Source organism: Rutilus rutilus (genome assembly GCF_951802725.1).
Source record: "Rutilus rutilus genome assembly, chromosome: 14".
In the NCBI taxonomy this organism is placed as follows: domain Eukaryota; kingdom Metazoa; phylum Chordata; class Actinopteri; order Cypriniformes; family Leuciscidae; genus Rutilus; species Rutilus rutilus.
The window spans coordinates 11267972-11284277 of NC_140219.1; the positions used below are offsets into that span (position 1 = coordinate 11267972).

The window sequence follows — 16306 nt, forward strand, 5'->3', positions numbered from 1 at the left end:
CAGTGGAAGTCGATACAACGCACTTAAAATAAATCATACAAACTACATGCAAATACAGTAATGCATGATTTGCAAGGTGACTTGAGTGAGATATTTTTTCGAGATTGGGAGTGACAGAAGAGCAAAAGTGAGTTTTTGCTGCAGACTAGTGGTGGAAGGGTGTAATGCGCTAGCAGATCAGCGGGTCTTTTGTGACATTATAAATGTCTCTAGTGTCACTTTGACTTTAGATATGTTTTTGTTTTATATATGTGACCTTTTCAAAATGAAATAACCTTTTTCCCTGCAATGACCAATCCATTTGAACCTAATGTGATTACTAGTGCAAAACTAATTGCTTCTAATAAATAACTAGATCCACGGCACAGTTGCATTTCTTGTGTTGGCCTAGTGTTGTTTTTTTTGCGTGTGAGTGCTTTGGCAGCATCATAGTATTAACCATCATCAAAGGGATAAAGAGATTTCATGTGTCAGAATAGGGCACCTAACAAGATGGCCTGCCGGACTCAGTCAGCTTAATCCTATTCATCTCTCTCTCTCTCTCTCTCTGCATAGGCAGAAGAAGAGGAAATTGATTTGACACTACACCATTTCACAAGAGAAGTTAAGATAACGCTAGTGTGAGGGAAGAAGTGTCCAAACTGAAAAACACATTTCAACACATAACAGAAAAACAAAATGACACAATGACCATGTGACTTCACAGATCAGTTAAAAACTCTTTATTTGTCGCATACAGCTTCTGCAATTTCAGCTCTCTTTTGTCTATTTAAGCAAAGCATGAAGCAGCAAAACATCTACAGACCTCATGTGATGAAATGTACTATTTCATTGCTGTCATTTCCTTGGAATTTTCTTCTTTAACTCTTCTTCAGACATGTTCACTTTATATATAATTGTCATGGGAGAAAAAGGTATTTTGGTACCATCAGATTTTTCAGATTTCCAGCATTTTGAGAGGTTACTGGATTTTACCTCAAATATTTGGGTAACTTGATGACTTCATTTAACAATGAAGTAGCAACGTTACATTATAATTATGATGACTTTATTTCCCTTGGATGATGATAATCAAGGACAGTTAGCACTCATGTGTACATGAGCACTCATTATAAACAATTACACTTGGTCTTTTAGGCTGTGGCTGGCTTTTCTTCCTCTGGCTCGGTGCCCTTGGTCGCGTCGGATGCGTCGCCCACCTGAGCGAACTGGAGGAATTTCATCATCTTTTCTTTAGTCTCCAACAATGTCTCCTTCACTCCCTTCTCCAGGATGTATCCATCTGTCTCGATCTCCACATTCTCCTCTCCCAGCACACCCTCCATTGCAGTCTGCAGATAGCGCAGACTCACTAGAATGAACATCTGAGGACCAAGAGGACAGAGAGGTCAGAGTTCAAATGACATTAGGACAATTTCTTTAGGTTTTTTTCAAATTACTTTTCTTAAAGGGATAGTTCACCCAAAAATGAAAATGCTGTCCTCATTTACTCACCCTCATGTTGTTCCAAACCTGTATGACTGTCTTTCTTCTGCTGAACACTAGAAGAAGATATTTTGAAGAAAGTCGGTAACCAAACGACTGATGGACCCCATTGACTTCCATAGTAGAAAAAAAAAAAAATACTATGGAAGTCAATGGGGACCAGCAACTGTTTAATTACCAACCTTCTTTAAAATATCTTCTTTTGTGTTCAGCAGAAGAAAGGAAATCATACAGGTTTGGAACAACATGAGGGTGAGTAAATGAGGACAGCATTTTCATTTTTGGGTGAACTATCCCTTTAAGGACACTTCGTCAAGTCATAGTTTAGCCATAAATGAAAATTCTGTCATTTGCTCACCCTCATTGTTGTTGCAAACCTGTCAACAAAAGATTATATCTTGAAGAGCATCGGGGTTCAAAACAACATCGGACCCATTTGACTTTCATTGTATGGACAAATAAAAAAAAAAAATTTTATATCTTCTTTTGTGATCTACAGAAGCAAGAATGCCATACATGTTTATAAGTACATGGTAACATAATTTTATTAGTTTTTCTCTTTTTTTATTCCACTGTATACTAATATGTGGCTGGAACAACAACAAACCACACCTGAATTAATAGTATGCAACATTAAATATCATACTATTTCAATCTATTTTATCAAAGCAAATCTAGTTTTATTGGTGCTGGCAGCTGAAATCTGATTATTGAATTATTGACGTGATGATTCAAATAGTGTTACAAAAGCTGTGACTGTTATAAAAGCTGAGATACTTATGTGGTTTTGGGTGCAAGTTATTTTAATGCTTAAATGATGAATACTGACACCTCTGAGTTCACAACTGTACTGCCAGCCTTTCCGGAAGAGTGTCAATATTAACTGAGTGATGAGCGTGTGAACGGTTCGATGTGTTGCGCACATTAGATTATACAATGTGTTGTTCACGGTTGACACTTAAAATCATGTGGTTATTTGGCGGTGGGGGGTCCACACAAAACAGTCCTCTGATGCAAATGGCACATATTATCACATACTTTTTTAGGTGCATGCATTTTTCTTTAATGTTGGTGTGTTCAGCAACTCTAATGTTTAGAACTTCAATCTTAAAGGTTATGCATGTCTGTAAACATTGTTCTGTTAAAAAAACATAATTTTGTGGGACTGTTATAGGTGACTTAACGGTGCACACACTTCACCTGTAAGATCATCCAATAGAGCTGTTCTGTTATCATGTCAATTTGGGCTAAATTAGGGAGTTGAAATGTTTTTAAGGATACTGGTTTTGTGCTTTATGAGTAAAATAAGTTCTGTGGTTAGCATTACTTAAAGTTTTTTTCTTCAACATGCATTATATTATGAATTCTGAAGGTGTTGTGTTTCTTGAAAGCAGTCTCTTATGCTCACCAAGGATGCATTTATTTGATCAAAAATATAGTAAAATATAAATATTGTGGAATACTTCAAATAATTGTTTTCTAATTTAATATATTTATAAATATAATTTATTCCTGTGATGGCAAAGGCTGTATTTTCAGCACCATTACCACAGTCTTCAGTGTCACATGATCCTTCAGCAATCATTCTAATTAAAGCTCAAGAATAATTTCTTATTATTATCAATGTTGTGCTGCTTAATAATTCTGTGAAAAATATTTACTTTTGATGAATTTAATACATTTTTACTGAAATTTTACTGACCTCAAACTTTTGTATGGCAGTGTTTTGCTGACCATTGTAGTCCTTATATAGCAACTTATGTTTTTAAATTAGTGTGTTCAGAATTCACGTTTGAGGTATGAATATTATTTATGTTGGACAATAAAACATGAACGTCTGTAATTACTCATTCAACCCATTAATCAGCCCATACCTGGAGAAGGAAAACAAGCAGAACATAAGGGCCGATGGTGTTCATTAAACCCATGTAGTAGTTGACAAGGGCCTGGCGGCAACCTCGGTTGTACAGGTTCAGCTCTTCGGTCTGATACTCGTAGTTGTAATGGGCAGCATTGTCCAGGAGACTCTTCTGGATGCAGGGCCGGGGGGAGGAGGGGTTACAGCAGCTGAATGGGACCCCATCCATCAGATAACGCCCATCTATGTTACTCTTCACTCGACTGTCGGCAAAATGTAACAGACAGAAACATAAGACAATATAATGCAATTATAGTTATACATATCCTAGTTTTGTTACATCATTGATTCTGCAACTGTCTTTATTGACTTTCTGGTCAATGCGCCAGGCTCACGCACACATGCATAATTGATTTGCGAGTACTATGGCCTTTGTTCATCCTGTTTCAGAACATGACATTCTAAATTCTAAATTAACCTTGGAAGCTAAAAAGGGGGGTATCATTGATTTTTGGACTCACTCTTTCACTTCTTTGTTTGTGAAGTCCAGGTAGCGGTTGCTGATCCACTGCACCTCAAACCAGTCCCTGTAGTTAGTATTACCACAGCACTGGAACTCAATCTGTAAACGGTCAATAGTTTCCTTCTGGAAACAACGGCCTGGTGTGTCTGTGTCCTATAGAGATATTTAACATCATAGTTCATTAAAAGAAATATATGTATGAGTTGTAATTGAAATCCCTCTATTCAATTCAATATCAAATTCTTAAAAAATTATTTTGATTTTAAACGTGTATTAAGTTGTCCTGCCTTTGGAAACATTTCTTTGAGTCGAGTGTTGTCTAGACTCTATATACAAATGTCATACTCAAAAAAAGCCAAGAGGCTGGCTTTCTTTCTTTCTTATTTTTTTTTAAATGAATATTTAGTGGTATTTTAATGGTCTTAACCATTTTTATCAAATAAAGTAACTTAGCACGGAATTGCCTTCCCCAACTTCCAGAGAGCTTTTTACAGAAAGAAGAGTCATTGTTCCACTCAAAGTTAATGCCTTCAAACAGTTCATTAGTAGTTGGAAAATGTCTCCCAGCTTGTATGAGTTTAATGTGAGACCAAATATTCACTATAGGGTTCAAATCTGGACTCTGACCTAGCCAAAACATGAGCCTGATGGACTTGGTTGTCTTTGCAATTTGGGTAGGAGAAAAATAACATCTGATCATTCCTCTTTTGATAACAACCTTTCAATTGTGGGAAGCAAGCCATTCTACATTATTCTTCTGTACTCCAAAGTATTAAATGACATTTCAGAGTAAAGCTCACCAATACCAGCAGCTAAAAAGACTCCCTACATGACACCTCTCTAGAGATGCATTTATTATATTTCCAGGGCAGACTTTTGAAGACTCTGCTCAGGAGTATTGTCATGCAACTCACATTTCATTGTGATTCATCAATCCACAAACAACTTCCCATATTCTTCCAAAAACTTCATTCTGTCTTTCTGAGAAATTTTGCTAATTTCGTGACCAATAATTTGTGGTTAAGACAATTAATAGCTTAGTGTTTTGCCATTTTGGGCTTGGACCATTTTTTCTCTTTTTTGTGTATAATATTCTGAAATGCCATATTTATTTATTTAATTATTGGACTTATGAATGCTTGATTTATTTCCTTAAATATCTATAGTACTCTGAAATGCCATATTTATTCATTAATACACTGAGAATGAATCTATATATATATGACAACTGATTGCTGTTAAATTGACTTTGTTAATCGTCTTTCTCTCACCAACCTTGTAGAAACGGATACCGTTCTTCAGCCCAATCTTCAGAGACTCCTCCAGGCTGGGCTGCAGGGCGAAGCTCAGAATCATGGCAACCAGCAGCAAGGAGGTGAAGAAGATAGAGAAGAAGAAGAACAGAGGAAGAAACGTCTTCCAGCGTGGGAAACGCGAGGGGTCCAGTGAGTCCTGGCAGACTTTGCTAGCACAGATGTTGATGCCCACTGATGCTAACCCCACTGCCATCAGCAGATTTGGCACAATGTGGATGTCCATATTGTGCATCACCTGTATAGAGTGAGAAGGATTACATTTACTATCCTGTTTTTAGCAGCATTTGATCATGAAAGCCCAGAACAATGTTCACTTTACATTCTGTATTCAAGGCTGATGTTGAACCCTAATGAATCCAGTATAAGAAAAAGGTTAACCTACTATTAAGCAACTGCATTTTCATATAGCCTACAGACGTTTTAACTAACTGTTTTGTTTAACTGTTCAACAGGTGTGGGATAATAATAGTTTTCACCACAATGCCTTTCACTTATTTTCAGCTTTAATTGTGAGGTTTATTAACTTCATATAGACGCAAGCTGAGTTATTAGTGCACACTATTGAGACCTTATCTAAGGGCCAATCCTCAGATTATGTGAGATTATTCCTCTCAACAAGACAAAGCTTAGGCCTGTTACACTTGTGTTGACTATATAAAGGGTCAATGAAAGTAGTAATTATAGTAGTAGTATTGTACATACAATAAATAATATCTGCAAAAATACCAAACTTATTTGAAAGAAAAATGGCATTTGCTTAGTGTAAAAACAGCATTTCGAAAAACTGTTTTGAAGCACTGATCGCATTTGTCACCATCCTTTCAAACACTTTATAGTTCCTAATGGACTGTAATGGCAGGCAAACTACACACACGTTATGTTTCCATTTATGTTCTTGGCAAACAAGCATGTATCTAGGGATACATTAGTACATCTCATTCTTCATTTGTAGGTTATCTTTCTGTTTATTATTTAAGAAAATGTTTCATTACCTCTGATCTGCGATGTAGCTCAGTTTTGAGGAAGACTCCCATAGCAAAGGTGATGGCTCCAGAGAACATAGCCACCCATGAAAGCAGCCAGAGACCCTGGGCCAGACGCACCCTCTTTTGGAAGGGGAACTTTAGTTTTAACAACACCATGCTGCTTAGGAAGAGGCTTAGGATAGGGAAGAGAGGGAAGTTTAGATTGCAGAAGAGGATTTTAATAGATGCCGTGCAGTATCAGTATCCAGCTCAGCAAATAATCTGTCATTCGCAGGTAAATTCCCATCATTTTATCAGGTTTTGTTAAACCTAAAAATTAGCAACAGGACTGTGCAATCCAGTATCATTAGATTACTCAGAAATCATCTCCAAAATACTTCAGATATAACTAATCCAAGGGTGTGAGCCAAAATAAATTTTGTGCAGTTGTGTCCAAGATTATCTGATTTTAATTTGTGTAAAAGAAAATATCTGAATTACCTTCAAGAATGTTTGAGTGCCCTTTTCTTCAGACCCTGAGCCTTCAATATGCCTCCTACAGTTTGGCAGCCATTTTGACTAGGACTTAAAAATATGATATTGAGTATTATGGCCTGAGTGTCATAATCTCCTGTCATCATGTCTGATCCTATTAGACCAACTCCACCAATGAGAATCCAGGCCAGTGTCCTCTAAACAAACCTGCCCTTGGTCAACAGGTCCAGAAAGAGAGCCAGAGGGAGGGGTTTGATGCAAGGTGTGCCATGTAATGGACTGAGAAACCGTGAAACCGAAATAAACAGCCAAGAATACAGGCATGAAAGAATGTGACACATTTTAACCCTGTGAGCATCAATAAATGGCAGGGTCAGAAATAAATCAGGGCTTAGGGCAAAACATGGCCCAGATATTAGCAAAAATTGCAAACTTGTAACATTTTATGATATGACATATTTAACATATTTCATAATGTAGACCAATCTTGGGATGGGTTACTGCCTTTTGCAGACAACATATGGTTAGTCAGTGCTATCTCTATTTGCTGGCTCTGAGGTGAATGTTAGTGTGTGTCTAATGTTGGTTTCTCATGGAAACAGTGTGTAGATCTAAATCTACTGTGACTATACATAATATAAATACTCTATATTATAACACTAGGAACGGATCATTTGAAATATAACAAAGCAATGTATTAACTGTTGTGGTGTATTGATCATGTGATTTTTAACTTAAAGGTGCATTGTGTAATATTTGGGAGGATCTGTTGACAGAAATGCAATATCATATCATATACATAACTATGTTTTCAGTGGTGTATGAAAGACCTTACATAATGAACCGTTATGTTTTTATTAGCTTAGAACGAGCCGTTTCTATCTACATACACCGCGGGTCCCCTACGTACTTACCTCTAGCCATTTTGCGCCGACATGTTTCTAGCAGCCCTAAACTGACAAACTATTACAGAGTGCGTTTTGTTACTATGTTGTTCTTCGTACAAAGAAGCTAGCTAAAGTCAGTGAATAAAACACTGACACAATGACGAACAAGTAACAATAATATTCGCAATAATATATCGTTTTACTGAATAATTAAGTAAACATAATTTCTTAATTTATCTTTGTAAAGAAACTTCACTGCCACTCTCTGATGTCTCAGACGACGACATATTTTCCTGTCGGCCACCGTAACTTCTGTTGGTTGCAATTCGTTACCTCACCACTAGATGCCGCTAGAAATCACACACTGCACCTTAAAAATCACTTGAAGAAATTGGCATAATTGATGACATGGATTTGTTTTATGGATATAAAGACACAATAATGTTTTCAAACAATATAATATAGACAAATATAAACAATTATCAAATGTACAGCAAAGACTTTATTAATTTCAGGATATTATATAAGAAAATAATATGGCTATATGGCTAATTGCAGACATTATAACTTGCATTCTATCAGTTACACTTAGATTTCAGAATCACAACCACAAAAACTTTGCTAAATGTTAATCTATACAATAAATGGGCACATGAACATTAATGGTTAATGTATTAATATTTCACAGAAGCTCTATTCACATATTTCACATGTGAAGCTCTATTCACTCTCCATTGTAATTTTTTACAGGCAAACATTAAGCAGTCAACAATAATTGTATAAGCAGCTCTTTGAAAGTAAATTTGGTTATCAATAAAATGATATGATTGGAACGCATTGTTCTAACCATATTATTTTATTGATTACCAGTTTTGAGCATTTCAGAATATCCAAGGGCAAAAAGCGCACAAAACACAAACACAGAGAATGCCTTTCACATACGTATTTAACCACAAATCAAAGCAGGAAACGTGAAAACTAAAAGATTTAAATTTATATAGCACAAAACCAGATGGTATACATAGGCCTACTTATTTGCACACAACAATTGTACTTGTGAACTAGAAGTGAAGTGTATTTCATAATTACCAACATGGTAATGGGGGATGTTATTGCGATTTTTATCCAGTTCTTATATCATTTACCATATAAACTTCAGATTGAATGTTACTGTTTTCCTTCTGTTAGTTCTCTGGCCCCCATCACTGCTTCTAAACTATCCTTCCCTTTACCATCATGCGCTGGAGGAGGAATCTGGTTCAAAAACTCATTCAGCATCCTCTGAGCTGTGAGAGACCTGAAATCAGGGTCTTTCCCCACCGTGACGGTTCCTTCTCCACCTGTCTGTCTACTGAGCCTCATCTCATCTGGGTTATATGGGTTTGGGGGAACAAAGTGGATCTCTGTGTTCACGGCTAACTGATGCATTTGATGACTTGGGGCCTTTGCATCTGCCATTGTTTTGTGGATTGGCACATCATCAGCGAAAAGAAAGGGAAGTTGTGAGTCACTTCCTTTAACCACAAGTTGCTCTGACCATGCCCATGGATCATGATCATGTTTCCATGGCAGAAAGGCTGTGGCAGGCTCTTGTCTGGCACCTGAGCATGTCTGTCCAGTCTGTGGCCATTCAAAAACTTCCCTTTTTTCTCCAGATGGTTGCTTGTTTCTGAACTCTTGCACACTGTCTAATTGGTCACTATCAGGTTGACCTGGAGATTTTCGAGGACATAAGAAGTGTTCCAGTCCTTTCTGAGAGTCAGCGTGATTTTTCAACAGCTCACTAATCAATGAGTGAACCTGAGGAGAGAAAGATGTTAACCCATAAAGTCACCATGAAATAACCTGTCACTCACATCACAGCATCAGTGCCCGCCCATTTTTTCAGCAAAATTGGTTTCGGAAGTACTTTTTCTATACATTTTTTAAAGTTTTGTTAAAGCGTTGTAAGACCGATCAGCTACGAGGTGAATCACAACATTACAGACATTTATTTAAAGCAGAAACCTATTTGAAAACCAGACAAATAGACAAATACAAGACTGTGTACATAATGGCTTTAATGAGGGAAAGAACAACAATCCCATGAAGCATTGCGAACAGCAAAATCGATATATATATATTATTCGTGACATTCGCGGGCTTCGTTGCACAGAATATGCGCTGTGAGGAACGGACGCTTTGCTTGATGTCTCGCCCGCCTTGTATTTTTCTTACAAATGCTCTATGAAGGCATCATGTATGTTATTTGGAATGCTGTGGGCTTATTAAAAATATTAAACTCACAGACAGATGGCTGCTTTCAATTTCAAATCCTCACGCACGCTTTGTGAAAACATCTCGTGCTTTTATGACGCGAAATTAATGTAAGCACAGTCAGTTATGTCATAGGCCTAATGTTTCGTTGTTCCACTTTATTACTTACAAGGCTACTTGCTTTTATGTTTAGAAGCTATATTCGTTTTTATATTTACAAATCTTAACATAGACTACAATTGTATTAACAATTTTTTTTTCTTTTAATTATTTAAAAAGTACAATAAAAAAAGAAACTAATTAATTAATGAGAAAAAAAAAAGTAGATCAAGAATCGTTTTGGAATCGGATTGCGATTGTCGTAGCTCTCTGATTGGTGGAATTTTCTGTACAGCATCATGGGTGATGTAGTTTTTCCCCACAAATTCCAATGTAAAAAAAAGATTTTTTTTTTCAAATGAATTGAAATAAGTAAATAACTTCCAGAACCCAACTGTGTACTCTGTATAGACCTTATGTAGCCCCGCCCCTTTTCAGCGCTGCGCTCTTTTGACTTCCGGTCTGTATTTTCACAGCGATTTTGCATATTTATTAATGAACGGCTCGTTTTAAAATCTTCCCGGTCGACTGACATTTGTTAAGACATCTGCTTTAAACATTACAGTCCTCATGATAACTTTCGTTTACTTTACATTAAGTAAATCCACTTCAAAAGCGAATTACTCCTGGACAGCAGCGCCATAGAGCGACCGCAAAAATGGAAGTTAAAAGACAATATTTTAAAGATGGCGGCGGCGGCGCCCTCGTTTCTCTGGCGCATAAGGTCTATACCAAACCACAGCAGTACCCTAATTTGTTTCTTGTTCAAGAAGCTGTTTCACTCAGATATACATCACAATAAGGAAGAAAAGACTTGTATCTTCAATTTCATGCAGACTTTAACATTCAACATGTGGCTTGTGACGTGTAATTCTTTGGTTTGCTTGAATATGTATAAAATTTTAGGTTTTATTTTAATTTTAGGCTGTTTAGTGTGGAATTGACCAGTTGTCCAAAAAATGGAAGACGTGTAGCATATGTTTGTTGTATCTGTCTGTGTGTTGCACCTACATTGATGTTTTCCAGAGAGTTGATGGTTTTCTGAGCGGTATCCAGCTGTTTAGTCAGATCCACAACTCTCTGCATGAGGTACTTCCTCTCTGAGTCCAAGCTGTCTACCTGTCAAAGTACGGTAAAAAAAAAAAACTACTGCTTAAATGTAACACAGGTGACGGTATGTCTGTAGACTAGAGACATTTCAGCAGATGTGAATTTACATTTTCTAAGAGCCAAACATAAGGGAAAGCAGGTGCTTTAATTGATAAGACATAAAAAGGCCTGAAAACAGCACTATCATATTTTATAGATGGGCACAACATACAAGAAAAAAAAAATCTAAATAAGAAACATTCACAACAGAGAGCTTATTTGTACGCTCAGACTGTATGTATCTTTTGCAGCAACCAGTCTTTTCTTGTTGTTAAAATTTTCTAAATCTGTCTAGTATTTTCCACAGATGTGGTAAATTTTGATTGCACAAATCTCATATCTACGCTAAAAATGATGATTTGGTCCTACCTTGGAAGTCTTGACCTTCTCAGCTGTATCCAACATGTAAAATTGTAAAATGTCATAATAGTTCTATTGAACTGATTTACAATTAATTGCAATTTTAAAAACACAATTTAATTATTAGTTCATTTTAACAATTTAGGTTACATTTTATTTTTAACTGTAAATATTTAACGTTGACATTTCTAAAAAAAAGGGTCTAAACTGTAATTAGTCAGACATTTTAACAAGGTTGAAAAAACGAAAATGAGAATTAAATATGAGAATAAAACCGCTCATATATTATGTAGCTAACATTGTATAGTTGACAATAAATATTTTCTTTCACAGACCTCTTATTTAAAACAAATACATTTTTCTTTCTGATCCTATTTTGCACTGATTTTGTGGAAAGTGCCTCCTAAAACTCATGTTAATCTTACCGCAGAATTGAGTTTCTGCTCCAAGACGCTGTTTGACTGCTGAGAAACAGAATAGCTCTCCTGGAGCCTGTAAATGAGGCATTAGACAAAGAGAGAGAGTGGGGTGGTGTCATTTTTAAGAACTGTAGCAAAAAATGTTTGTTTTTCATGGTAGGTATAGCATTAAATGCTGACCTTCGGTATTTCTCTTTGCAGCTGACTAACTCTGTCTTGGTACATTGCAATTCTGTCTCCATGTTCTCAATGCATGCCACCATCTGCAACAGGTTCTCGTGCAGCTCTTTGTTGTACTCCTCCAGCATCCTGCAATATATTACAGATCGATGTGTTTATCCGTCAGGAGGTGAACTGCTGATTTTCTGTACAGACTCTGTATCATAAATCTCTCGCAAAAAAAACATCATGACTCTGCTCTGACTGTGTACAGAACAGATAAACAGAGAGATGAAAATAGAAGCAATCGATATGGATCAGGCTGGATGACAGAGTTTTAGGAAACTGAGCAGAGAAAAATGCATGGGGGAAAGCTCTGGAATAAGAGCAAAATCAATAGTCTGAAATAACCAATCAGAAAAAAAGGGGGAAGCACTTACTGAACTCTGTCCATGGAACTGACTGAATCCTGGGGGCAAGAGAAAGAAGTGAGGGGGTGAAACAGTAATCGGAGAACCAGTGCAGAATAGAAAATAGAAAATTGATTTTGAAGTGATTCGCTCCAGGAGAGATCATTGATTGATGACTCGTCTGGTTCAATTGTGTTAATCAACAGATATGGACACAGTGAAGGGTATCCCTCATGCTTCCGGCTTTAGAGGTTAACCCAATGCCATAATTTTATTTTATTTTATTTTAAAAACCTTAAACAAGCTGTGCTTGTTATGATGGCATATTATGACTATTCTTCAAGATCAAATATTAAGTGTTTGTGAGGAAAAAAAGGTTAAATGTTTCTTTAATTTATGGAATACACTATATACATATATTGATCAAAAGTTTAGCGTTGGTAAGATTTTTTTCAAATGTTTTTGAAAGAAGTGATTTTTTTTTTTAAACAGTAAAAACAGTACTGAAATATTATTACAATTTAAAATAACTTTTCTATTTGGATATATTTTAAAATATAATTTGATGACAGAGTCACATGACCCTTCAGAAATCATTCTAATATGCTTAATATTTTTGTGAAAACGTGTCTTTTGTTTTTCATTTTTTTGTCTTTTTTTTAGGATTCTTTGATGAATAGAATAGGGTTCAAAAGAACAACATTCATTTGAAGTAGAATTTTTTTTTGTCTTTACTGTCACTTTAAAAAACCTCTTACTGTCACTTTTTTTGTTCAGGTTTTGATGAACTCACCCTGTGAGGTTTAGACTGCCTCCTGTGTCCCATGTGTTTGGATCTGTCACTTTTCTCTGAGCTAGTACTGGTGGATGATTTACTTGACTGAGACTCTGACTCCTGCCCTGGGGCTCGCAGAGGAGGCGGTGATCCCTTCTCCTGCTTAGGAACTAAGTGCCTGGATGGGCCGTGACTACTTTGATGTCGCACTTTGTGTTTAGAGAGGTGGCTGCGGATAGTTTCAGGGCTGGTGCTGGTACCGTCAGTGAGCATCTGAGAATATTGCCATTGGTGCTGTTTACCTGAGGAAGCTCCCTGTCTTTCAGCTTTAGAAGGATGGCGGGGTGGTGGTGGTGGTGGTGTAGGACTGGTCAGGCTTCGGTTGGGGTAGTGGTCCTGATGCTGTTTGCTTGGTCTCTTATGTGATCGAGAGAGTGAGCTTGAATCCATACTGTTTTTTCCTGAATCGGGTCTCTCGGCTCTGATGGGCTGCTGTTTTGGTGACGGCACAACGCTCTCCTGCTTGCTTCTGCGATTTATGCGTTCTTCATTAGGAGATTTTAGGGGCGTTGGTGTGTTCAAGCCAAAAGAGCTAAGTGCACCGGGACTGATTACCTGCTTGGTGATCTCATCAAGAAATGCAGAGAACTGCAGCTTCCCTTTCACAAAGTTATCCCTCGCAGATTCCATAGTGATCTGCTTGGATGTTTCTGTGACGTGCACCCTGGTGGAGAGCACCTCCATAGACTTGGCTTTCCTGAAGTTGCCTCCATTCTGTCCCTCATCTTTGTTTTTCAGAATACCTTTGCTGGGCAGCTGAATTGTTGAAACCGCCTTCTTGGGAACTGCCCTGCCTCCGAGTCTGTTGTTGACATTGCCACTAAAGGCAAGGCTTTGTCCCAGGCTCGCAGTTTTGTAAAGTGGCCCATGATCTATGAGGTGAGATCCTGCTGAGAAACAATCTTTATTTTGCTGAAGGGCCTCCTCGCTTTTGCTATGGCCCCTGGAGAGTGTTGCCATCCGATTATCATGCTGAGAAGCAGGGAGCAGTTCGACAGAGGTCACCAGGCTGTGGCGGTGATCGCTGTGATCAAAAAAGTCTTCAGATTCTCTGCCGTGGCTCTTCTTTTGAACCTGAGGGATGTTGGAGCAGGACAGGGAATGCTGGGGTTTGTGCATGAGATACGTCTCATCATCCAAGCTGGGATCTGAGGTCCAAGATGCAGATGAAGAATTGGAGGAGGAGGAGGACAGGCTGGAGGAAGACCTTTTATTGAATCTGGGGTGTTCTCCAGACACTTTAGGGTGTGCAGGATAAGCATGATGCTGGTTATCGTGGTCACGGTGAGCATGTCTATCACTGTGTTTTCCATGACTGCTTGAAGAGCTGTGACTGATTTAAGAGGGGTAAATAAGAAAATGAAATTAATAATAATGAAAATACTGGCCCTATGCGATCTGTTCTTGTCATTTATATGACAAGAACAGATCACATTGTGCCAGTATTTTCATGTTACCAGTATTCTGTTACAGGCCACAATATACATTTGGTAACGCTTTATTTCAATGGTCCACTTTAGACATTTTACTGATTATTAGTAACTTTGCAACATGTCAACTTATTTATACTAACCCGAACCCTAACCTAACAGTCTACTAATACTCTAATGAGAGTTAGTTGACATGAAGTTGCAAAGTTAGCCTAAAGTCGATCATCAAAATAAAGTAACCATACATTTTTCCTGTCATACTAATGACATTTTGTTTCAATTCAAAATATTTGCACTAAGAACAAAACTAGGATATAGCAAAAAAAATATATAGTTAAATTACACCTTCTGATCATTGAAAAATGTGCCACATGACCAAAGAAAAAGTATGGAAAGATGGCATTAGCCTCCGCTGCCCATTCGTCTTGAAACATACCTCAAAAACTCTAAAATTAAAGTTAAAAGCACAAAAACTTTTTTAAACTGAAATTTCGGACAGTGTCTGCTGTGTAGTTTGTGTGACTTTTGTTTTATTTTATGCTGCTGTTTTGAAGGTTTGAAAAATATTTTAACCTCAAGGGACAAACTTTATAATAAAGTTTTAATGATAAAAAGAGTAAGATTGAATTTCACTTGAACGTTATTTTAGTATTTTGTAGTATTATAGTATTTAAACATTTTTTGAATTAGCTTTTATTTTTAGTCTATGTTTTCATTTTAATTGAAGTATAGTTTTATTGTGGGTTTGTCAATTTTATTATTTTTTTCTGTTTTTTTTATTTCAGTTCAGTTTTAGTAATTGAATTACAATTGAAGTAATAGTTTATTAACTTTATTTTAACTTATTTTATTTCAGTTAGCTAGCTGCCAAGACAGTTGTTCCTCTATTATTAATATTATATTTTATTTCAGTTAACAAAAATGGTTGGTTAATTAGTTTTAGTTAACAGTAACAAAACTGACACATGTCCTCCAAAGAAAGTTTAAGCACATACCTGTGTGATCCATGCTGGTAATGATGGTTGAGAGGATGCTGTTGAGGATGCTGATGAGGATGCTGATGAGGATGTTGATGAGGATGTTGATGAGGATGTTGATGAGGTAAGTGATGGGAATTTTTGTACATTTTGACCTCATCCTCTGAGGAGCCACGCACAGGTGTGAAGTATCTTTCCATGTCTTTCCTGCTACACTATCAGTATTTAGCAGTGTTACTCTGTTGATGCCTCACTTGTACTTTCTGGAGAAAAAGAAAACTAATATGTTATCCTTGTAGCTTTTTGGAGTCTGTTTAAAATGTAAAGTTCCAGAAGTTTGAAGAAAGAATTATCTTCTAAAGAAATACATTCAAATGTGCATCCGTTAACAAGCAGAATATTCTTCACCAGGCAAGCAGCAGGAGTGAAACAAGTCTAATGCTGCAAAGGCATTCTATCACCCAATATCTATCTGATTCTGTTGTAATGACTCCACATTGACCTCAATAAAAACCCGCCCTCATGGGGAGAACACAGTTGGAACACAATCGATCTGGTTTGGGCGATCGATTTGGTGAAAGGACATTGCATTACATGTTATTTGGGTTACACAGAATGGCGTAAGTGAAATTCATAAGGGTACTCCGTTACATCACAATAGATTTACTGGAAGACATTTGTAT

The 16306-nt window shown here is 37.0% G+C and overlaps 2 protein-coding genes across 2 annotated transcripts; both read right to left on the reverse strand.

The window, feature by feature from the left end:
* Window positions 1–690: 690 nt before the first annotated feature.
* On the reverse strand, window positions 691–6792 carry rom1b (retinal outer segment membrane protein 1b). The gene is made up of 6 exons (XM_084430510.1): window positions 6649–6792; window positions 6175–6340; window positions 5142–5417; window positions 3865–4019; window positions 3360–3606; window positions 691–1364 (listed from the first exon to the last, which is right to left on the reverse strand). Exons 2-6 carry the CDS (start codon window positions 6322–6324, stop codon window positions 1134–1136), a joined length of 1059 nt encoding a protein of 352 aa, XP_084286636.1. The 5' UTR covers window positions 6325–6340; window positions 6649–6792; the 3' UTR covers window positions 691–1133.
* Window positions 6793–8018: 1226 nt separating this feature from the next.
* LOC311303946 (uncharacterized protein) lies at window positions 8019–16034 on the reverse strand. The gene is made up of 7 exons (XM_084430696.1): window positions 15642–16034; window positions 13175–14549; window positions 12412–12440; window positions 11993–12121; window positions 11819–11885; window positions 10896–11003; window positions 8019–9329 (listed from the first exon to the last, which is right to left on the reverse strand). The coding sequence occupies exons 1-7, from the start codon at window positions 15821–15823 to the stop codon at window positions 8697–8699; spliced, it is 2523 nt and encodes an 840-aa protein (XP_084286822.1). The 5' UTR covers window positions 15824–16034; the 3' UTR covers window positions 8019–8696.
* Between the last annotated feature and the right edge of the window lie 272 nt (window positions 16035–16306).

What these genes read in the sequence shown, in the direction of transcription:
- rom1b (XM_084430510.1), bottom strand. Translation starts at nt 6,324, where the DNA reads ATGGTGTTGTTAAAACTAAAGTTCCCCTTCCAAAAGAGGGTGCGTCTG. An exon ending in AGCTACATCGCAGATCAGAG is followed by an intron (nt 5,418 to 6,174) that starts GTAATGAAACAT and finishes CACTCTATACAG; the next exon opens with GTGATGCACAATATGGACAT. An exon ending in ACGGTATCCGTTTCTACAAG is followed by an intron (nt 4,020 to 5,141) that starts GTTGGTGAGAGA and finishes ATATCTCTATAG; the next exon opens with GACACAGACACACCAGGCCG.
- LOC311303946 (XM_084430696.1), bottom strand. Translation starts at nt 15,823, where the DNA reads ATGGAAAGATACTTCACACCTGTGCGTGGCTCCTCAGAGGATGAGGTC. An exon ending in GGCAGTCTAAACCTCACAGG is followed by an intron (nt 12,441 to 13,174) that starts GTGAGTTCATCA and finishes TCTTGCCCCCAG; the next exon opens with GATTCAGTCAGTTCCATGGA. An exon ending in AGTTCCATGGACAGAGTTCA is followed by an intron (nt 12,122 to 12,411) that starts GTAAGTGCTTCC and finishes AATATATTGCAG; the next exon opens with GATGCTGGAGGAGTACAACA.